The sequence below is a fragment of the Diadema antillarum genome, unplaced genomic scaffold, assembly GCF_040938485.1.
Source record: "Diadema antillarum isolate AM-2024a unplaced genomic scaffold, OU_Dant_1.0 scf00000074, whole genome shotgun sequence".
Lineage (NCBI taxonomy): Eukaryota > Metazoa > Echinodermata > Echinoidea > Diadematoida > Diadematidae > Diadema > Diadema antillarum.
In genome coordinates this window covers 4,551,031-4,575,983 of record NW_027270963.1, presented here as the reverse complement: position 1 = coordinate 4,575,983, position 24,953 = coordinate 4,551,031, and the positions used below count along the sequence as shown (strand labels likewise).

General features: G+C 38.4%; 1 protein-coding gene across 1 annotated transcript; it reads left to right on the top strand.

Annotated features, from left to right (window-relative positions):
* Nucleotides 1-7,142: 7,142 nt before the first annotated feature.
* Nucleotides 7,143-9,926, top strand: LOC139717303 (ras-related protein Rab-43-like). Its single transcript, XM_071628794.1, has 3 exons — nt 7,143-7,527; nt 8,284-8,467; nt 9,315-9,926. Exons 1-3 carry the CDS (start codon nt 7,294-7,296, stop codon nt 9,563-9,565), a joined length of 669 nt encoding a protein of 222 aa, XP_071484895.1. The 5' UTR covers nt 7,143-7,293; the 3' UTR covers nt 9,566-9,926.
* Nucleotides 9,927-24,953: the final 15,027 nt, after the last annotated feature.

Here is a 24,953-nt window from a genome sequence, read left to right as displayed (position 1 = left end):
AGGATACAACATGAAGAGAAAATTATATTCAGGAAGGTGGTACAGTACAACTCCTTAAAGCTGCACTGAGAACTGTGCAATGAAAGATAGCACTCTATCACTATTTACACTGGTCAATTTTTCTCTGATGTGTCGCCTGGGAATAGGAAGTGATTGCTCTTAGTGAGCGGTTTGTCACTAGTTAATATTAATGTGATCCTGTCCTTTGTTTAATTGTTTTCAAGAGCTTGAGTCACTGATGAATAGCGTAGAAGTCTTTAAAGGAAAAACATATCAATTGAAAAAAACAACAACAATATTTTAAGTAAAAAACCATAAACAAACATAGCATTTCTTCATTATCCAACTTGGGTCTGAAAATTATAAATAAGATAAAGATTGTATTATCCATGTGCTTTACCCAAAGTGAGGAGTCAGTGATTTTATTAATATGACATTAAATTACACTGTCTGCTTTTTTTATTTTTTTCTCCACAGGAACGATTGTAAAATTTCAATGTATATTTTGTTGGTTTGATATGATGTGTTTTACCAGTCTTTCAACCTGAGCATGCTTCAAACATTTATACAGGGTAAATTTAAGACCTTGTAACTGGCTAAATATTAAACTTGCAAGAAGTCAATAATCATGTGAGTTTTGTCTTAATATAATCTCATATGAAAAAAATTATGAGAGGTGAAATAAACCAAGAAGAGTTCTTGGTGACCACAAACATTTTTCATATCTTTCATATCATGCTTGGTTGTTTGTTTGTTTATATGGATACAAAGAGCAGTGCTGTGTGTGCATGGTGTGAGAGACAAACATAATGTGCATAAAGTGTGAGAAAATACAATACACTTTAATAGACAGTCCTGAAAGTACAGAGTTATTGATTTTATGTGTGCATCGGAGGCCCAAAGTGAGAAAATGGAGTTAATCTGTGATGCACATGGAGTGAAACTGTGTGAGTGAAACTTAACCAGTGAATATTCCCTCTTGAATAGAAGTGCACAAACAATAGAAAATACACAATTTTATACTTTCCTGTTTTCAAAGTAGTGTACAGTCATATCTGTCACAAGAAGAGAATTTAGATGAAATAATGTATCCCTTCACAAATTTGCCACACGCAGGCCTGCACTCACATTTCATTAAGTTCTATTTCACATAGTTTTTATGATCAAGGAATACATGTAATAACTTCTTTTTAGAAGGTGAGTTGTTATGCTTGATCAAATATTAAAAAAAGAAAAACACATGTACTGTACATTACTATGTTGAAATTAATGAAGGGGGTTTAATGCAATGACACCATTACCTCGGCTGATTTACAATAGTCATAGTCATTTTGGCCAACATTGATGGGTGCAAATATGAAATGTTAATTTCCTTTGGGATAAAAGTTGGGTGAAACAGGAAAAAATGAAGAAATTTACATAGGATAAGATCAGGCTCATATCTGGGAGGGTGTGTGCACAGAATTCCCGCATCACCTTGTGCAGTTTTAGAAAGTTACTTTTAATTTCCTGCATAATCATTCTCTTATGGTTTGGAATCTTTAAAATTAGTTTTGTTTCTAAACTGTGGAACATTATTTTCTCTCTCTTCTCAAAATGTCTCCACTCGGTACACCCCGACACCAGTCTGCTCACCATCAGGCGCCCTCTCGCTTTGCTCCCTCATTAAGGTCCCAGCATGTTTGAATATTAACAATCAACTTTAGAACTGTAGTCGAGAGTTTGGAGGTAGTCACGGTACAACGATCCCATACGCCTTGATATCTACAGAAAGAGGGTGTGATGAGGAGAATAATGAAGTATTTTAAACACAACCACATATAACGTTAGAGCCCCGGGCTTAGAGCTACGTGTGGCTGTTAGAACCATTGGTGCATGCACTCCCAAAGGCGGATCCAGGAATTCCATTAAGGGGGGGGGGGGGGGCACAAGAAATATTTCTGGTGCTACTTCCGGGTTTCATTTCAATTTTTTCTTTTTATTTCTTTTGTTTTAACAAACAATGAAGAGGGGGCGCGTGCCCGGTGCGCCTCCCTCTGGCTCCGCCACTGACACCAGTGTCCTGATTATAGCAACTTGCTTCGGGTTATATCAAGGAGGTTTGAGAGATTGAGCCACAACAGTGATACGCCCTTTGATTCCGTCGATGCCGCCACTCAAAAATATTTGAAGCATGTGCTAAACTGGATTTGCCCCACAGATAGGAAGACAATGGATTCACGTCTTATTGCATAATGACCATACAGCCACTCTCTGAGGGAAATATGCGTTTTATGATGGTAATTACTTTTCGTCATCCCTACTCATACAATGTACCTAAAAGCTGAGCGGCACTCACTAATAATGACACGGGTATGCGCGAATAGAAATTGCGCAAATTTTGCTGAAATCAAAATCAAAATGAATCAACGGTGACATGTCTGAACACTAATCTGATATATCAATTCATAAACAACTCTATATACATATGTGTGTGACAATATTATACTCACGTCAGTTTCATTTGTCGGAAATAATCGGAAAAGTGATAAATGGCATTCCGTGCAGGAGGGCACAATTTCAAAGACTTTCCGACATAACATGCCGATTTACACTTTTACAAACGTTCTCGGACGGGATTGACTTCTCTTTGATATGCTTTATCATATTACATTGTACTACAGGTGAAGTTTCATTTCATTTAACCAGTTGAAGACTGTAGTGCCGAGTATTCTCGGGCTGAGATAGAAATGAAAATTGCGTGTTATCAAATCAATCCGTCTTCAACGGGTTAATTGATTAACAAGCAAAATATATCTATGTTAAAGTAAAACAAACAAACAAACAAACAAACAAAAAACTTCATCGCTGTTCATCATTCATGATTGCTCAGAAAAATGCTGACATCAAAACGATCATCAAAGGCATAAATCCACAAGTAGAATTCGTTTGTTCTTCCATAGGAAACTGAGCTGTTATATATACATGGCCAGTTGGAGCCCAATCGATCTCATATTTGAACCTCCTTGGTTAAATACACAACTCAACCATAGCGGTTTGCGTACTGACGTTGCCTTGAGTGTGTACTGGTCACGCAGAGTAACCCCCCCCCCCCCAAAAAAAAAAAAAAAAAAAAACCAAAAAACCAAAAAAAAAAAAAACAAAAAAACAAAAAACCAAAAAACAAAAAACAACAGCAACAAAAAAAAAACAAAAAAACAAAACAAAAAAACAAAAACAAAAAACAAAAATCCCACAACAACAACAACAATCAAACAAAACACGCACAAAAAACAACAACAAAACCACGTACCTTACCTCCTCTAAATATTTAGAACACTGAGGATGAAAACCAGCTATGCGATATCCTTAGAAGACATTCCGTACGGAACAATTAGATAGAAATTGGTTTGTTTTAATTTTGGATCGTTTCTTTTTTTTTTTCTTTCTTTTTTTGAGTGCCAAAAGTGGATTGGGGATATGCGTTGTCTGTGAGCCCCTTCCGCGGGTCCTTGAGTATAGACTGCGAGATCCCTTTCTTTTATTGCATTAACGTATCGTATTATCGGTTGCCAAAGGGTCAAGCTTATAGCTTATTATTGGCAACCGTTCTGTATGGTAATTCGTATCACATGTATCGTAATGTTGTCTTAAATGCATTTGTAATCAAAATTGTTGAAACTAGCTATAATGAGTTTCATATTTGTATATCATTATGTTTGATTATGTTGAAAAAAAATGTAAATGTTGCCATACGGAGAATGAATAAATCAAATCAAATCAAATCAAATCAAATCGTACCCAGGCATTGATAAAAATCGGAACTTACTGCAGATTCAAATTAACCCTGATAAGACTTAGTATTGAATCAACTAAACAAAATCCATTTGAATGTTTTTGCGATCATGCTATCTGAAGAACCTATGTTGTTGTTGTTTGTTTTTTTCTTCTTCTTCCATCACGAAATCAGTGCTTCTGGTTAATTTTGATGCATTCTCCTGATGTTAATGTTTGGCTATCGTTTGAGTGTCTGTAGTTAATCCAAAGAGATGAAATCACTTTGAGGTAGACTTAGCAATTGTATGGAATTGAAAGCAATTAATGTTAAAAGAAACGCATAGGCCTATAGGCCAGTACACTCTTAAAACATCCGAGTCAGAACTGACCCGGAACTGGGTCTGTTGGGGTCACACACCGTACCGGGTCAGAAATGACAAGGAATTGGGTCAGATATGACAATGTATGACCCATTCGGAGTCATGAATTGGGTCAGGGTGACCCCATTCGGGATCTTCATGACCAAATTCCAAGTCATTTTTGACCCGGAACGGTGTGTGACCCCAACAGACCCAGTTCCGGGTCAGTTCTGACTCGGATGTTTTAAGAGTGTAAGGGGCCTTTATAGAGCTTTCATATAAAACCTAGGAGTCACCGACCCCTTATTATAATAGATCCCTAAATTTAGAATACTGAAAACAGTTATATTCAAGTATCATACTTCTTGAGATAAAGCTTGCTTAATGGTTTTCACAAGTGAAAACGTTTTTTTTAATGTATATAAGAATTCAGCAAGGGGTCTAGCGAACAGCAAAGAGAGAAGAGCTAATGAAGTCGCTGATGACCTTTATAGTAATTGGATAAATGATTATACATGAATGATCTGATAAACAAGTGGGTTGATTTATCAATTAACATCTGTAGAAACATCAATGAGTGAATGACCGAAAAATGATAAATAATGTAGGACACGGAATTAACACGCGAGAATTATAGATAAAACCTAACGCTCAAATATAAATCTAATCGGCACAAGGGCAAGTGAACATGACAGCTGCAAGAACCAATTAAATAACAATGTTTCTGGAGCACATTTCACTCTGACATAAAACGCCATACAATAAAACAACAACGACAACAACGACGACGACGACAACAACAACAACAACAACAACAACACCAAGTAGCAGAGACTCCAACCCCAAGCACCTTCTGATCTGGAGATTCTCCCGCCCGAAACCCCTAGCAAACGGGAGACTCTAAGTTGATGTATGCGAGGCGCGAAGTTCCTTGGGTTCTAGGTGTTCTCTGGTGCTATCTAAGGCTTATTTTTTCAACATACAATAGAAATAAGTAAGAAATCCTTTCCACCGGGAGACACAGAGCCAGGGCGGGAGAAATCAAATCTCAAACGGGAGAACGGGAGATTTTGCAAAAATGGGCTTTCGGCGGGAGATCTCCCGTCGAAAACGGGAGAGTTGGAGTCTCTGAAGTAGTTTGAGAATAGCTAGACAAAACAAACGACAGCAAATGCAAGACAGCTTTCTACAGTATATACATTTTATCTCTGTTCAACTTTTTTTTTTTTTTTTCGATGCGTGTATGCCAATTGAAGGCGCGGGGGAAGCTGGGAGGAGGGCTGAGGCGGATCCGCCAATCGGACCCAAGCACAGTGTAAAGAACTTACACCTGTAAATAAAATGGAATGTTCCAGACCCCTTCGCAAATTCGTTCCAAAGATACCAAAATAAATGAAGAAAAAAATTAATCAAAAATCAATCATGTAGTTTGGCAAAAAAACAAAACAAAACTGAATGGCTGTAGATATTGAGTATGAATTCCTCTACAAACTGCAATTTGGTTGGAAGATGAAAGCTTTTCTGATGGAATTTGAGGGGACTATATTTCATTGGGTATACATGTACGGAAAATAGGTGATTTTTTTTTTGAGTGACAAGAACTCGTAGTCTGGCTTTGCTGACCCTTGGACAGAATTTGAGCAGAAGAACCCACCATGGAAATTTGATGGATGAAAGGGTATCTCACTTATCCAGGTTCGTGAAGCTGAAAAAACTCATTTCTCCCGGCTATTTTACAGAATTTTTTGAAATTTGAATTTTAACACACGTCTCTATGGGGAATTATTTACCCGTGTGAGCCCTTCTCGGCAGTGGGCGTGGGGGCAGGGGGAAGTGGGCGGGGCGTGAGGGAGGAGGAGTCAGGCAGGACTCGGGAGGAAAATGTTTATTTTCCCCGGCCGATGATGTCACATCCGTATGTGCTCCTCTTTCCACAGTTTATCGTTATTTCTTGGCTATGATGGCTATTCCTATCTTTTTTCATGTCTTCTTTTCCTTTTTCTTTTTTTCCCCAACTGTATAACATGTTAGGCCTATGCATAGGCTTACAACACATTTTACATGTATTAAATATCTGTGCCTGTTTTTCCGTCACTGTTCCGGTTTCAGTGTTTCTTTTCATTGTAATCTTCTTTTTAATTTAGGTCATGCCCGGTATTGCGCGATCGGTTCCACGACACTTGCTCTTGCGACAATCATACTCCCATGGGGAATATCTGCACGCTACGCCAAACATAAATTCTACTCCCAAACATAACCCCTACCAAATCCCAATCCTCACTAAACCTAAAAACCATTACAACCCTATTATAAAGTCCTTGAAGAAAATTGGAGCAATCAGGAACATTGATATGAAATTTCGTGTTACCGGCGCAATCAGCTGACTATTTAGCGCAGAATGTTGACTAAATATAAAGTGACCGTGAACATCAGCAATTAAAAAGCGCCCATCAACCTGAACAACAATAGCAGCAAATGCACAGTCGACGGTCGAGCCCGGGTGCAGGGTGGGGTGCGGTTCAAGGCAAAGCTCGCTCGCTCGCGACCTCGACAGAAGTGATGATGTGGCCCGGATCAAGGATTTGACACGACGCGTTTTCTACTTGGCCACTGCCTGACAATCGCATAAGGGTCTTTTCCCTATCAGGCCTTGAGTCACCTTAGACAAGGTCTTTTCCCTATTTCAGACCTTGAGTCACCTTGAATAGGTGCTTCGGTAACGCAAACATAGGCCTACATTCCGTAAAAGAAAATTGTAACTCGTAAGTTATACCGATGCGCTAGCAGCCTACGTGGAATTGTGTGCGCATAATAAAGGTACGCAGTGCAAGTATTCTGCAATCACGAGTCGCGACCATCATCAGAGGTGCGACGGCAACTGCACCATCACGCGTTTACACGCTCGGTACGGTACGGCCGCGGGTCACCTTACTAATACTAGTATCTCATTCTCATGGAATCGCATATGCATAAAAACACGCCTGTGATCGTACTTTTCCGCTGTCCTCTGCAAGTATACTACGGATAAAGCTCGTTTATTTTTCCGCTCTCAAGCGCCGAACGTTTAGGCAGTTGGTGAGGCAGAGAAATGTGATCATAAAAAGCGGACACAATACAAGACCAGTGTTTGAATCTAACGTTACACCTGTGTTTGTTTCGGAGTGCATCCGTGTGGCTGATGTCGTGTCTACCAATCCATAACAAGCCAACATCAGCAGCAATGTCTTACGTCGATAGCTCAGACGAGACTTTTGATTACCTGTTCAAGATAGTGTTAATTGGAGACGCAGGAGTCGGCAAAACATGTGTGGTGCAACGCTTCAAGTCTGGGACTTTCCTCGAGAAGCAGCACAGCACCATAGGCGTCGATTTTACGATGAAAACATTGAATATAGATGGCAAGAAAGTTAAGGTTGGTATAAAAATCAAACACAAGAATGAATATGTGGGACTGTTGATTTCTTAACGCGACTCCTACACACAACTGAGTGTGGGTATGTTTCAGTCACGAGTGAGTCATTGATGTCATATGATATTGCCATCACTCACACTGGGGTAACGTAGCAGAACGTTGTTATCACTGTAAAATGCGGTTTTTAAGTGAATTGTAGTCTGAAGCTTTAGATGAGATGAGAAGAAAATATAAAAATAAATGTAAATTACATGGTGTGGTGTATCAACAAATAAGATTGTTTTTAAAAAGCTCATACCAAGGTTCGACCTCTTGTGCCAAAGCTCAACAGCATGCAAAAGCATAGGTTTTATCTGTACGTAGCTAGTGGTCAAATTTTGAACAGTGTTAAGGTCAAAATATGCCATGGCCGGCTTGATTTACATTATCATCGTCAACATCAATTCATAACTTGCCAGTCCTTTGTCATGCTAGCTACATTGATGCTTTCTTTCAAATTATCAAGATAGACTTTTATTCTGCGTAATATGTGTATTATATGAATTTTATGTGATCTATGTTATGTACTAGTACTTCCAACAGATAATAGATGAGTCATAATTTGTGTACTGATTACAAATTGTGTGGTTTTAATTTGGTTTGGTTAAAATGTTTAAGGTTGGATTTAGGGATTTAATTATGGAATATGTACTGCAACTTTTTCAACATGCCTTTAATGCTTTCCTGTACAATGGTACATGTATGTTTTGCCAATAGCTCCAGGTGTGGGACACTGCAGGTCAGGAGAGATTCCGGACAATAACGCAAAGCTACTACCGGAGTGCAAACGGAGTCATCATAGCCTATGATATCACAAAGAAGGAAACGTTCAGCAACGTCCCAAGATGGATTGAAGATGTTCAGAAGTATGCGGGAGGCAGTGTAGTCTGTGTTTTATTAGGTGAGGATGTAAGGGACAACTGCAGATTCCAATGGAACATTCAGCAAGACTGCTTGTACACGTACACATACATATGTAATGATTAACAAACAGTGATCTTGCAGAAGTTTAGGATATTAAGATTAGATGGTCATGCAGAATGTTGCAAAATAACGATCATCAAATGTTTCATTTTAGGCTGGGATGATGTAGTTGCATGGGAAAACAAATTATCAAAGAACTCAGTCAGACTGATACAAAGCCAGTACTTGGTATGTTTTGTCTTCATGCAATATGTGGTTAAAAAAAAAAAAAATACTGAATGGGACAAGACGAGATGTCGTGTAAGTAGAGTCCATGATGTAAAGTTGCCATCATACACCAGTTATCAAATAGAATAATGAGAGTGGTAGGGAATGATTTAAAGCTTCGCTCTGTCATGAGCCAAAGACAGGCTCTTTTATTCAGAAAGCTGAATGTGAAGGCAGTTGTGAGATGCACATGAATTGCATGCCTCCCTCACAAAAATTGTTGAAGGCACTGGCATTTTATATGAGGGAACGTTCTAATCCAAACTATCTGAGAGCTTAGTGATTTGCCACTGCCAGTTGTATATAAAATGTCAAGTTGATGATTAAGGTGATAACAAATCGATTATCAAGAATAGGATTTTTTGTGATTATACTAACCATCATCATCAATGTGATTTACCTTGTCTATCAACTTTAGCACCATTAGTGTATGATGCATGAATTAATATGTATATCCAATATTTTTGTTGCTCATAATCCCAATAGCATTGTGTCATGTGGTGAAAACATGAAGATTTTGATGATGACCTGTTATCTCGCTGTCTGTTCTTGTGCAGGCAACAAGAAGGACTTGGAACACATACGGGAGGTGGACTATGAGGACGCCAAAGCGCTGGCTAGTCACCACGCGATGGTAGACTGTATAGAAACGTCTGCCAAGGACTCCACAAACATTGATGAGACCTTCTGGAAACTAGGCCAGGAACTCAAGCGTCGCCACGGTGGCGAGTCGTCCCTGGCAACAGGCGAGACGAGCAAGCTGTCGTTGAATACGAGAAGGGTTGACGGTTGGAACTGCTGTGGATAGCATCCGTGTTGCCAGCATCTCTTCCATTTTCAACTCATCTCACGTTGATTGAAAAAAAAAAATCACTTGGTCTTTTATTGCCTTTATTAAGGCTTTGTACAGAATTCAAAAGCATACAGATATATATGATACCATATTCTTATTGCTATACTCATTTGCTGTTATTATTATTAATATTATTATTATTATCATTATTACTATCATCATTAACATTGTCTCTTGTTGTCTTGCCAGTGAACAAGAGTGCTTCATAGCTGGGTTGTGGGAAACCCAACTTCCCACTCATCATATATCGAGAATTCAAATATTTTATTTGAAGTGATAGATCATCAAACAGTTCCTGAGAAGCAAGGAACTGACTCGGGACGGATAAATCAAAAGAAATACAAACAAACAAACAAAAGGTTTAACATGAAGAGCACTTTCACTAAGGAACTCAAACTAAGCCCTCCCAGTGAAAGTGTTATCATTATTGTGCTTTGCACCACTTAGTAATTGCTATTCACGCATAAAAACTTGCTTGTGCTAATGATTAAACTTTGTAATTGAAATACAATTTAGTTCGCTTGCCTGTTGTGATAATGATTGGCTGAAATTAAGTTACACATCTTCATTCACTTTTGCTCACTTAGGATTTACAACGACATTCTTTCTACGCATCTCATCAGAACAAACCATAAGAGAATTTTATCAGCAGTCATTAAGAGTCTGAAGAGTTGATCTGTCTGAAATACAGAGTCCACAATATAGTACGACAAAATGCAGCATAAAATAAAATGTCTGTAGCTCTACTTGGGCCTGAAATCTCCATAAAGTATTCAAAACAGATTTTTATTTGAGAGAAACTATGAAAATAATGGCTTGAATGGTTGGTTCAGAGCAATATTACATCCTTAACCTACCAGCATAAGGTATGTTCCTGCAGTGGTGATAGTCATTTTCTGTAATTTGTGTTCTCAAAAACCTTGTACTTCAAAGGTACATATGTGGACGTACGAATGGTGAAAGTTTATAGTAAGTGATTGTGTATTTAATTTGTGAATATTTTACTCTATATTTTGTTTACCAATGTATTTTCATCTCCCCACAACTTTTGTGTTTACATTCACATACTGATAGTATGTAATGACCTTGTGAAATAGTTTTGCCCAGAAAGCTTAACCATATTTGTCCATGCACAGACCGAGAAAATCTAATGAACTGAAAGCAATTTATTTGCAGTCCTAATTCTGATCATGAAATAGAAATCTCAGAAATACATACATATATTTAAGTAGAAACATTATGCGAACGACAAAGATTCTCAGGTAAAAACAAGAAAAAATGTATTTATACATACATATGTATATATACTACAATGAAGTAAACTGAGACTGAGGCTTGTACCGTGCATAGTCAAGTTGATTTCCTCTAAATTTCCCTAATAATAATAATAATGATGATGATAATAATAAAAATATATATGTATGGTTTTACCAACTCTTTTTAATAAATCAACAGAATGGGCACCTAAAAGTTATTGTTTTTTTTTAATGATACTAACTTGGAGTGCAATGCAACCTCAGCTGAATCTTTGCGTTCTTCTTTTAACTTCTTGTATGATTTATTGGTATTTTTAATTCTCTTTGTCTTTTAACATATTTCTAACCTTGCCACTTGCCATGATAAGATATATGTGGATAACCAACATCATCTGGTACCAAAATTTTTATTTGCATCCTTTTTTTGTGTGTGTTTTGGCAGTAATACATCTCTGTTTTCAAAGATTTTGCCATGTGAGTGGTTTTATTAGGTATAAAGTACTGTATGTGTTCACCTTAAGTCATGCATTTAGTGACATTCCACATGAGCAGTTGTGGTGACCCTTTATTTTCTTCTCTTTTTTTTTTTTGTATGGTATATAATTGAAACATTTTTCAAGAGATGATTCCAGAAAAGAGGAAACATCGATTAGCATCAAAATGAAGTGTTGTACTGCATATTATATATCACAATAACTAACTAAACAAAAATTAAAAAATGTTTTGCACACACACATGGTCATGTTGTCACTTGTGTGCATTTTTTGGCCACGTAGAGAACAACACACAAAGAGTGTGTAGTTGCAACACATACAGTGACAATGAATAGAGTGCCCACAGCTAACATAGACGCTTAAAATGCTGGCTGTGGCAAGATTATGCAGGTACCTTCATGTATGCCCCCAACCTGATAGGTTACATTTAGGAAGTGTTTGCATGTCATAGGGTAATATATGTAAGGCGTTTTGTACATTACATGTAGGGCCTGTAGATCTGCCTTCATATTTTTTTTTTTTTTTTTGGGGGGGGGGGGAGGGGGTGGTGGAGATATGTCAATGTGAAGAGGTAGTTCCACTCAATATTTGTTATGATAACCATTTTTCCATGTCTGTTAGATATTATCATCTTTTTTTGTTTAAATTTAGTTTGCTTAATTTGCTACAAATGAACTGAGGAATCCTGTGTCATGGTAACTCCCATAATGCAGTAGATAGTAATGATTTAAGTTTGTGAAAAACTTGATAGGAATACTGTATTTCAGAGAGATGTAATGTATTTTTTGAAGCTGTTGAGTAGTTGTACCTTATTTGATCTGGGATGGCAGGTCATAATCATAACTGCATGCATGCACCTTTCTTGGTGATGAAAATTGCTTGTTTGATGATATACAACAGGAAACCTTGTAGTGCATTAGCAGCAGTAGTCTTGTGCTTTGATTGTGTGCTATGTAAAGCGACTTTGCATTCCACCACCCTCTGTTGTTCCTTGTGTAACTCGGCGTCCGCTTTCCTCGAAAACATTTCGGGAGACGATGCCATCGACTGTCAGACTCGGGCATGTGCCCCTTACACCGAGTCTGAAGTCGCCTTTGTTAAGTGATTTTCATCTCGTACGAACATGAGCAGCACTTCTTGTTTGTTTGTTACAGCATGTAAGATATAGATCTTTTGTATCAGCACTTGTTCTGTGCACATGCCATGATATGTTTATGCTCCATAGGAAACACATGTCCTTAGAGTTGTATGGAAATATGTGGCTTCTGTGGACATGCGCTACACTAGCTCTCAACAATGTGTCTTTAAAATGGTTATGTAGCTTTACAAAAGAGAGGGAGGGGGGCATGCTAATATAAAGCAGATTGCCACAAGAAAAACTCTTTTATGATTGTAATATTTGTTGTACAGCTGGTAGAAGGGCATTGGCCCATAGTTTGATGAAAAAACAACAACAAACAAACCACAAACTATGATGGCTGTATGTGTTCATTCATGATACTATGAGGTCAGCATCACTAGAAAAACAACAGCAACAACAAAATAGAAAAGAGATATCACTAGATTAATTCAGCAGGCACTAGAGTGAAATTTTTGCTCCTTTTGTGGCAAGAATTTCAGGCAATACCAAATTGCAAGAAGCACATAGACTTGTTACAGTGAATTGCATCTCACTGTTTTCTGTCTAATGTCATTAGTATTTTTCGACGGCTGGAATAGCAATACCATTAGGTTTTGAAGTAGCTATCTGGAGCAACACTTGAAATGCGTACCTTGAACTGATACTGTACATTCTCAGCCTGTTGCCTTCTCATTCTTATCATATTTTGTTTCTAACCATTGAATGTGCTCAGGTTACATTGCAACATCATTTCATGTAATTCCATGTTATTTGACAGTGAAAATATTAGTAAAAGATTGCAAAGTTATTTTTCCTTTAAAAAAAAAAGAGCCTTGGAAATAGGACTTACAGGGGTGTTGGTGCTGTGTAGTTATTGAAGTTATGGAGCATTGTTGTTATTGATTATGTCAATACACTATGAGCTTACGTCATTCCAGCGCCACCCTGGTAGACAAATGTATATCTTGTATATCTCCTTGTGTGCACTTGGTGTGATCGCACGATGATAACTGGCTTTGAGAAGTGAAAACAATATCAGCACCATCTGGCAGTACAATGAGACTTGACACAGAAAAGACAGAAGCAAAACCAAGCAGTACCAACCAACTTGTGCCGTATAGAGACACCATATCATTTCCTTTAGCTTGCATTTGATGCCCTAGCGAAGTCATGTGACATATAGTGAAAGTAGAGAGGGATTGTGAGTGATAGGTGGAAATGAGGAGAGGTAACTTTCAGTGCCACATCCCCACATGCCACACACACAGGCTCATTTCCTGCCATGACGGCATTCCCACAATGAAGTCATTTCTTGGTACAGATGATGTAACTGCTCGGGACTTCCCCCCGCATGCCCACGAAGGAGAGACAATTCATTTTCAGGCTGAGGGAATGTAACATTGTGAAACTTTCTCACAGGCGAATTGAAGGAATTGCCTACTCCAAGGAGAGCACACTATGATGTAAACTCTGAATTTCCATTAATTGTCATTTTAATTTCTTGATTTTAATACTCTCCCTAATCACTTATAAGATTTGTAAGTTAAGGGACACTTTGTGAAATCTGCCAACATCAACAAAAAGAATATGAAAAATGAATGAATGTGCACATGTTTAATGTTGATTCTTTTAACTTTTCACAAAAAAAAAGGAAGACTTAGCAATGATCAGTCATCCTAGTGCCACAGCTAAGGTAATTGCAAATTCTGCACATATTTTCATTTCTAGTGCCTTGGGAAATAGATCATGGGATCACCGATAAAGAGAATCACCTTTAGTCATCGGTTGTTCCGATGTCTGATGAGAAGTAGAAGGCTGAAAACGCCGAATATTTCGTGAGGTTTTTATTTTCGCAAATTTTGTGAGTCGGGTGCTATTCGCAAATTTTAAGACATACAAAAATATTAACTCTGGTCCCATTGTGAATGTGCCGTGCATGTATACATTTCTTCATACAGTATAGTACTCCATTATCGCAAATTTAACCACTTGTGAAATCGTTAGGAAGTCCCGATTCACGAAATATCAGACTCGCTAAATATATGGTGTATACTGTCTGAATGATTACTTGAGGGTTCCAAACAACTTAACTTGCAGCTTTACCCAGTGGTTTGTCTAGTATAGTTTGCAAATTGTGATGCAAGTGATTGTAATACAATGTTGTTCTTTCATGAACTTTTCAGTGCAGAGTATGGAAACAGTGGTGCGTGGGAAGCATTTCTCGAATTAGAGTTGCAGTTAGCTGGGGCTTAGATATGGCCTGATAGCACTCAAACTCACCATTTTGTATCCCTGCCTGAACGGGGAGGTGAAAGACAGATTGTAGCCTCCCTGTCGCCACCAGCTGTCTGCACTATGCCAAATATGAATGGTAACAACTTTCATCCAATTCAAGAGAAACATCTATGTAACAGAAGAGACCTAGCCAGTATAATTTATTCGAACGACAAGTTAATCCATTGGGTGGTGCAATTTCTTGTCACATACTGAGGCTATACACAACATCATGTGTAATGTGGAGTACATGAAACAAATGATGCACAGGTCTGAGTGCAGTAGTAGAAATTGTTTGCAGATTGTAACTATGGAATGCTGAACCCACTCGTCTTCCCATCTTGGGTTTAGGCTTTATTCCATACTTACCTCATGCACACTTTTCCTACTGATTCATGAAAAGACATATGCGTCATTTGTTTTATAGAGTGGGGGACATTTTTTATTTATTTATTTCTCTTCTTTTTTTTTGCCAGAAATCCATTTTATGATCATGAAACCTGGTTTGCTAGACAATAGGCGTCTCTTAACCCGTTGAGGACGAGTCCCGAGTATACTCGGCAGGTGTCTATGAGAAACGTGTGTTGTAGCAAAATCGGTCTGTCCCCAATGGGTTAATGAGTGCGCAAACGCTTGCTGAGTGCACAAACTCTTTGCTACAAGTGCACAAACTCTTGCTACAAGTGCGCAAACTCTTGCGACAAATGCTCGATAACACGTTGAATGTGCAACCATAAAAAAATCAACACCCAGCTCCTGACCATTGAGATTACAGGATTTTTGCTACACATTCTGTAAGATGTGTTTGACCATATGGCCAAACCTTTGCTCTGCATTCTGTTAGCCCAGCAGCTGCCACATACTGACTAGATGTGTGTGGTACTTTGTACTTGCATACTGGCTAACCAGTAACTTCCCTATTGTACACTCTGCCAATTTTTTCCGCCGCACCACACACTTACAGTCTTCCTACCAGGAAGTTTTACAACCTGCACACAAGATTCCATGTGACGGAAGGCGAGTTCTTTGGGCAGTGCAGTGTAGTACACTGCAGGTGGCGAGAGAATCACAATTTTCTGGGTTTTTTTTTTTTCTTTTTTCTTTTTTTGAGGGGGGGGGGGGGCAGACAGATGAAAAAAATTCCCATGGATCTGTGGTCTGTGCTATTTGACCCAACAAATTCTGAGTCCTTTTTGTTATGTAGTAAATTGTTTATGTTGCACCAGGGATGCCAAGTTCAAAAATTTTTGATGGGTGAAATTTTCATGATTCGGCCTCTGGGCGAGCGATATGCGCACGAGCGAGGGTGTGGGAGGGGTTTTCCCCCTGTGGCCTCCCACAGTAGGGAGCTTTTTCAATTTTTAGCTCTTATTATGGTGTGATCAGGTGCATACTTACGTGACTGTTTTTTACTTATTTTGAAAGACAAAAGGAAAATATACCTTCAATTGCAACTATCACTTTAATCTTTTGAGCTATGCTCCTTATTGTATGCCCAAGTTGCAGACTTTGCCCGATGCGTGAGAAAAATGGGTGTCATGCGTGAGATCGTGAGACAGACCATAAATGCTTGAGTCTCACTCAGAATGCGTGAGACTTGGTAGCTCTGGTTGCACACCTATAGATCACATAATTGTTAATGAATATAAATTATGAACCCTTCTTGCTGAAAATTTTACACATCCTTGTCAGTTTTTATTGGTGATGGAGGCTGGTTTTGCTCCGAGATAATGCTGATAAACAGTGGACTAACCATTGACAATTATTGCTTTCCTGCTATCAAGAAGACGATGCAGTAGGTAATGATGACCTTGTTCTGCTTTGACAGTAGGCAGTCAGTGTGATTCAGAGTTGCACAGAAGACATTGCCCAGATCAGATTTTTTTTCCCCACCTATGCTTAGTCACATACCTTTCACTTCAGTGAGCCAAGAATAATGTCTCAAAAGCCAATCTGAGTTGTACATAGGTGTCTCTCATGTGTGAAGGATTGAGGCTGTCTTAAAGGGGAATGTGCTCACTATAACTTAGCATGTCTATTTATTCATCCATTCTTTAAGGGTTTAGTGCATAATTCAGACTAAACCTGTTGTTTTGCTCGCGACTGTAAATTTAGGAAATTTGAAGAATTGCTTAGCGACTTGTCTTCCAGTTTTGTATAGGCTCTGTAACAGTTATATAATGACTTGTGCTCATTTACTCATTTTGAAGAAAAATGTATCTAAATTACTATCCTTATCTAGCTTGAACTAATCTAATCCTTTTGAATGCACATTGAAACATGATTTCCATTCGGTGCAATACTTAAACACCAAATTCTCGTTCATGTAAACTCTGTAATATTCAAGTGTTGCATCAAATGTTTTTGACACTTCATGTGACTGAATGGTAGTCATTGTCTTCAGTTCAATCAATTAGAAGGTGAATTTGCATTACTCACAGTCGTACCTGAAGTGTGACATAATAGCTTAACACAACAGTTGTGCATGTTGATATTAAGCATGAGCAGAATACATACAATAACCTCTCCGTCACTGTAGCGCTCATTTCTTAACAAGTCAAGGATACATGTGGCTGACCTAGCAATTACCTAGTTGTAGGGTTTTTCCATGAGCTATTGTGTTTTATTTTGTGATCAGAATTGCAAGATGTGGTGGAAAACGAAGTGTTTACGCATCACACGGATAAAAGAGGAATATTGGAAGGGATGTACTTTGTTTGATCTGGTCAGCTTTGTCTAAACACAGGTTTAGCTTGGACAGTACACCAACGTACCGGTACCTAAAAAACATACATGATCTCAATAAAGGAAGATGGTCAGGTTGGATGATCCACACACTTCCATGCCATTTTTCATTGGTTGTGATAACGAGACCAGAGAACAGTACTCTTGATATTGCGTAGAATTACCGAAATGTCATTCAAATGCATTCTTCTCTGTTACCGAATGTACGTTTGCGTTGTGAAATCTCAAATAAATTGCTCATCAATGGCACTCCGACTCGCTTTGTACTGTACTGCGGAGGATGTTGATTCTGGAATTGTGGATTTTGTATGCAAATGTATATGTATGTATGTACATGTATGTATGTATATATGTGTGTGTGTGTATACATTTGTGTGTGTCGAACGAATCGAACCCGGGTCATTGGCATGGAACGCCAACGCCTTAAACCGCTCGGCCACGGAGATGTCATGGCGGTGCAGGCAGACCCAAGCTTGAATACCCGATGGACCCATATATTATATGTATGTATATATATAGTGTGTGTGTGTGCGTGTGTGCGTGTGTGTGTGTGTACATTCACATACAGTTGAACCTCTCGTATCCGGACAAGTCGGGACCAGGGCTCATCCGGATAAGGGATTTCGCCGGATACGGGAGACTCAATGCTTTATACATGGCGATATACATACACAAGTACTGATGTAGCCCATTGTAGTACCACATGTAGTAATGTGTATACTGCAACCTTTTCATTGTTACATTTGGGGATGTTTGGGGATGTTAAAATGTCTGAAGAGTGAAGGTAAGCAACTTGGAAGGAAATTTGATGTAATGTATGTTAATCATGTTGGAAGTAATATGTAATTCATGTGTGTTTGTGTAGGAGTTCTCAAGGAGTTGGGAATCCCCCTTTCCTCCCGTAATTATAAAAAAAAAAAAAAAAAAAAAATCACGGCGAGATTGCGTCTGTATAATAGAGAGATCCGGATAAAGGGAGGCCGGATAAGAGAGGTTCAACTGTACAAATTTTCTCTCTCACAATGACTTGATGATGGATGGGCAGAGGTTAATGTACTTTTTTCACTCGTACCACAAAGATGGTATGTATACAATATGTACATAGAGAACAGAACAACACCTCAGACACTTTTTGTACTTGTTGTAACAAGAGACTTACAAAGCATTTATTGGCAGAAGCAACTCCAATATTAGGACTAGATCACACTGGCTATCCTTGCACAAAAGTATAATTTCAGCCACTCCTAGCTTTTTTCCCCCCAAGCAAACCCTCTTGTACGCATACACACACACACAAACTCTCTCTCTCTTTTTATCTGTGTGAGCTATGACCTGAGGCACATTGTTGGTGTAGGAGTCAAGCATAGAGTATCATTGCTTACAGAGATAATGCACAAGTGTTGGTGTATCCCGGGTGATGCAATGCACGCGTGAAGGTTATTCTACATTGTGAGATTACAAAGTGTATATGGTAGGCAGCCGAATAGCACGTATGCTACATGGCTTCTCTACCATGAAGTGTGCATTATTTGATTTATAAGATGGGTCTACTATTTTAACAGCTTTAACTCTGCTTGACAATACCTGTATATCTAGCGTCAGCAAACATAGTGGTACATTGCTACTGAGCTCAAAATAAAATTCTTTCTTAGAGGGTCTTACCAAGGAGGTACTAGGCGAGCTCGCCTAGTACCTCCTTGGTCTTACGTAATCGGCACAATGCAGCATTGCTCACAAGAAGTAAATGCAACACACTGCTGCTGATTTTGCAATGGAAAAGTTCCCACAGACCTGCAACGTGCAGTCCAGTATGCCTTATACAACGTGACACATGAATTTGTATCTACAGCCACTGCGCAGAGTGCACGTTATGCTAAATCAATGCGCACACACACGTGACCCAAAAATGTGTTTTTGCCATTAGTTTCATTCCTGAGCCTGTTTAATGTGACAACTGACCTCTAAAACACTACATGGCTGAAGATTTGCAAACCCCTCAACGCTGGAAGATAGCGAGGGACAGACATGTAAAAAACAAAACAAGCAAAATGTAGGCCAAAATGCCTCTGACATCACAGAACACTGTACTGTAATGGTTTCTTCTCATTACATGAGAAGACATCCACAATATCGACATTTCATACACACTAACAGTCAGTGTACAAGTTAACACACAGATACACAAACATGCACACAAAATTGAACACCATCTGCAAGTCATGTAAAACATGATTAAAAATCCTTCCATTTTGCGTGCAATTACGCATGGACTAAACCTCAAGATATTCTCTGTCTTAAAAAGAGAGTAAGATTAACCCTGCATCCTTGCCAAGGCATGATAACTTCATGTAAGATACTCTTATCCAAGAATCTAATTTGCTCTAGGATCCACAAATTTCCAGATTAATGTATTGGGGTACTAGTATTCTTCTTCTTTTCTTTTTTTTGAACCAGATGAGAAGATGATCTTGTGAATGACAAATGCACAGATGTACACACAAATGCCAAGTTTCATTCTTTTATAAAATACATTCCTTGGCATACTATAAGTGCCAAACTGACAGACTTTAATTACAGTCCGCATGAAAAACTCTTGGAATATGTTGCCGATCAGGGTGTCGACATGTCACTCACTTAGTCTGTTAATCCCTTTCTTCTGACTCTAGTTACTAGCTGAAAACAACTATGTAATCTAACAGTATATTCACCATTTAAAAAAAGAAATCACAACTTGGACAACATTATAAATGACATGCTTATACACGTACTTGAATTGCAAGCCATATTCCTGTCACATGTGAAAGGTAACACATGTGCAGTTACTTTGTACTTGTTATTTGGCTGTCTTCCTTGATTTGTTACAAGCATTGTAGTTACTGCTACAATAATTCTTAGACTAGCTCTGAATATTTTCTGTGGGGGCAAAAAAATCATAATTCTTCAAATCTAATTTGAGATTGCTTGATTTGGTTAGGATTTCCATCTGAATTCTGACAAATCAACTGCAAGACATTCTGTGTTCATGCCTTTCATTTTCCTCTTTTTTTTTTTTGGGGGGGGGGGGTTGAATACAGGAAAACAAGATTGAAAATATGGTACAGATCTTTGCATATATAAAATTACATCAACTAATTTTAAATGGTGTAGACTTGAGAATCAACCAAGGAGTTCAAACTTTCAAAAGCACACAGGATAAATTCACACAAGTGAATGGATTGTTCAGATACTTGTAATCAAAAGAGGACCCTGCAAGTGTCTACAAAAGTTGTTCTACATAAAAAAGTATATATAATTATATATATCATGTCTGAAAATCAAATTGGTATTTGATGTGCTATAACATTTCAAAAAAAAAGACATGAACAATAGGGGTATATATGGTTTTAAAATATATTTTTAATACTAGTGTGTGCTAATGATCTCATAGCAATACCACATGAGGCACATATCCAATGTCAAGCCAACAGAAAGCAACTTAAATAAGTGTGCAATTTATGCACAGTTCCTATGAAAGCCAGGAGACAAAAAACACAGGTAAATAAATCGATTTTACTGCAATCTATACCCTGCATGATTATGGCTGGCATTGGGTGAAGGACTGGGTAGACTGTTGAAACACCATAGAAACAAAAACTTTGAATTTGGAGAGCTTTTTATTGTCATTCTCTCCTTCATCACAATCAAAGAATTTTGTTGTAGAATAACAACAATTGTCTCAATATACCATCATCCATGCGACGGTATTTCTTCTGTGAAATTTCACAGATCCACATAAGCTTTCATACCCTCTCTCGTACAACAGAAATTACGCAATTCGTGTTTTTTTTTTGTTTTCTCTCTGTCAGTGTTGAATAGGATTCACAAACAGACGCATGATCTATTTTATCTCCAGTCACTGCTGAATGGATAAATACATTAAATACGTTCCAATGGACCTAATCATAAAACTTCATGATTCAAACAAATAGATAAGAACGCTAGTGATATCTGTACAAGCATGATAACAAATATAAATTGTTATGTGTTATATACAGTTTTTACAGCTACAATAAATAGGCTTGTGTTCCCCAATGCACATTCATTCTTTTTTTTTTTAAAGCAAATAGAGAGCATGGCAGCATTTTCATGTGCTGCAAGTTTGCATGCATAATTTACATCCCTTAAAAATCCTCGCTACATGCAGGCTCACGATAATCACTGCTTTCCCATTGTCCATCATGCAAGACCCACCCACATATTCAAAGCCCAAACTAAAAGGACAGTATTAGAAGCTTGCACTCCAACAAAGAGAGGAACATTGAACACATGATACACAAACCCATATCAAAGCATTGATAAACTACATGTCATCTGAGCATGATGAGGAAAAACTGGCTCTGGCTTCTCTCCCCATACATTGTACTTTCCTTTGCTCTACAAACACAACAGACTTTGCGCTATTGCATTATTCAATAAGCCTGAGAGATTCCCCCCTCGGTGGGGGACCCTGTTTGCTGAAACACTGGCAACGGTTTCAAGAATGGTTGCAATGATGGTTTCAGTTATTGTACGTTAGTAATAGTTGAACTGGTGTTGTGCTTTGTGAAATGTCCCTTGCAATGCCCAGAATTACGGAAACAAACGTATGTCTACTCCATACGGAGCTACATCCGACATTTACCTGAAAAGTGAATACCCTGCCAAGAGCAAAATTTTCTTCCCAAATTTCTGATGGTAGTTGTCATGGTGGCTGGAATTGTGGCAAGTTGCTGCTCACAAGAAATGAACTCCTTTATCTGTATGGGTAACTGCTTTTACGTCAGCAGTGACGCAGTCTTAACAGGTAAAAGATGTTCACTGGTAAGCAACAGAAAGTTTGTGTCTGATGCAGAAATGAGACTGCATGACGAGATTGAATGCCCCCCCCCCCCCCCCCCCCACAAAAAAAAAGCCTCGTGAAGTACCAGGTATGCCACCCCCTGTAGCTCTAAACAGAATCATGACTTCACCAGGCTGTCTAGAGTGCTTGAAAGGTCAGGCAAACCACTTTTCCAAAGAAAAAATAAAAAGGGGGGGGGGGGGGGTAAGAAGCAAAACAACAAAAGAGAAGCCCCTGTTTTTATATAAATATAACAATGACTCACCAAGGGATGTCTTCACCATTTAATACTTGAGGCTTACTTTTATGAGAGTTTGCATTCTTAAAGAAAGCTCCACCCACGACAAAAGCTTGAGCGGCACATGATCAATTCAAAGCACAGCTTCTACCTGATGGTTACTACAAAAAGAAAATCACATGCCACATCATTTGTCTCTACTCAATTACCATGAAAACAAAGGGTGGTAAGATGCTGTATCAGCAATTCTATGGTGTAATCTTAGGCTTGCTGCTTTCCTTTTCAATAATGTTGCAATAGAAATGATGGCAAAACTACGCACCCTGCATCTTTGACAACCCATCTAGCTCCTGTAATGAGATTGCTACGTCAGGCAGATAGCTTTAAGATATCGTACTATTAGTGAATGCTTACACTTTCATCACCAACATCATAGTTTCAATGACGCATTCACACTGGGCATAATGTTCTCAGTATAAGAGAAAATATCCTCTCCAGTGTGAACAGAGATGCATCTCTGATTTTCGTTTACAGCCGATCTCTACAAAATATCTTTGGCTGAGTGAATTTAAAACTCCCAATATGCAGTCTAGAACAGGTGGGATCTTGTGGGCACAGTCTGTCTTTAAAGGGATGGTGTAGTAATTGGTGGAGATGAGGATTGGGATTTTAACACTTTTTTTTTTGTGAGATATCAAGAAACTACTTATGAAGTAGTACAGGGCATACCATTATAAAGAGGAATTGAAAGTTAATTTGATGAAATTCGGTTTTGGAATGGCTGAGACATCCAAAAACAAAGTGAAACAAAGCGATTGCTCTATTTTTGGATATCTCAGCCAATTTAAAACCAATTTTCACCGAATATATGCTTGATTCCTCTTGGAATTACTTGCTCTTTCATATTTCACAAGAGGTTTCTTATTATTTCACCAAAAATTGTTAGAAACCTGAAGTTAGGTCTCAACCAAAACTATACGATCCCTTTAACACAAATGTCTACTGCACTCCGAACAGAGCAGGGGCAATGAGTCATCTACTACCCAAAGTACAGTGCACTCCCATTTTAACGAACACGGTTTTAACAAAATTCCGATTACAACAAAATAAAAATCCAGGCCGCTAAATTATCGGCTCTATGTTTTTTATTGTTTATTTGTTCAGTTATAACAAAATTTCGATATTACGAAAGAAAACTGCCGGTCCCGAGGACTTCGTTATAATGGGAGTCCACTGTAGCAATGGAACCCACTGTCTTAGCAGCGAACAAGAATGACAATGCCACTAATGAGAGAAATATGTGTGAAGGCGATGTAAACCACAAAGCATGGCCTACTTTTATGTTTACGAATACTGAATTTCTGTGATGGTTTGTGCTGTGGTATAAAAAACTGGCCACACATGGTATGGCAAGAAATTCAACTTTCTCCCTAAATTCCTTCTTTGATATTCCAGGCACTACCAGTTCAACAACACTGTATCAGAAACAAAAACAAAAACAAAACAGGACTTTTTAATGAATACATTTCCTAATTTGAAAAAAAAAAAAATCATGGACATGATAACTGGGAAAATGAACACATTCCCATTTACTTTTTCAAGGGGGTGTAGAAAACAGTAATAAGTAGTTCAAATTGGGTGCATCTAAGATTGATGTCTAGCCAATGAAAATGGATCTAGTCTCTCATCAACAGACATCAAAAACTTATACTCACATCAAATAATATCCAACCTGTCTAAATTTACTTTCAGACTTGAATACTTGTCTGGACAATCAACAACATGAAATATGCATGTTATGCTGAAGAGGATGGGTAATGCAGACACCCTGGTAAGTCCAGTTATGGTAATGATATCTGGAAAGGCTTATCTGCAATACATTGCAAGTCCATATTTTCTTGCATTCACATTTTGTTTGGTTGTTGTTTTTTATTTTTCCAAAAAAGAGTAACATGCTCTCCACATGCTTCATGCACACTCTATTCGCTACATGGGGATACGAGGAGCACCCATGGAATTAACGTCACCGTCATCAGTGACTGTTGTTACAAGCTATGGATGCGAGGCTGAACAATTGGCAAGTGTGCGCCCCCACCCCGGTCATCACACACTGCAAGGCATTGCACAGGGAGAAGAATCATGAATAATTCATGAACATCTACCGTCCTTTAGCAACTTACATAAACGTGTGGCCAGCAGGCAGTGTACTCTACATTGTGTGTTTGGACAATTGCACGAACGAGCACAATAAGATCTCTACTTAGGCATAAAGGAGAAAATAGACTGAAAAGAAAAGAAGATGTGACTGTACAAGATGATTAACATCTGTAGACACACAAACAAACAAACACACAAACA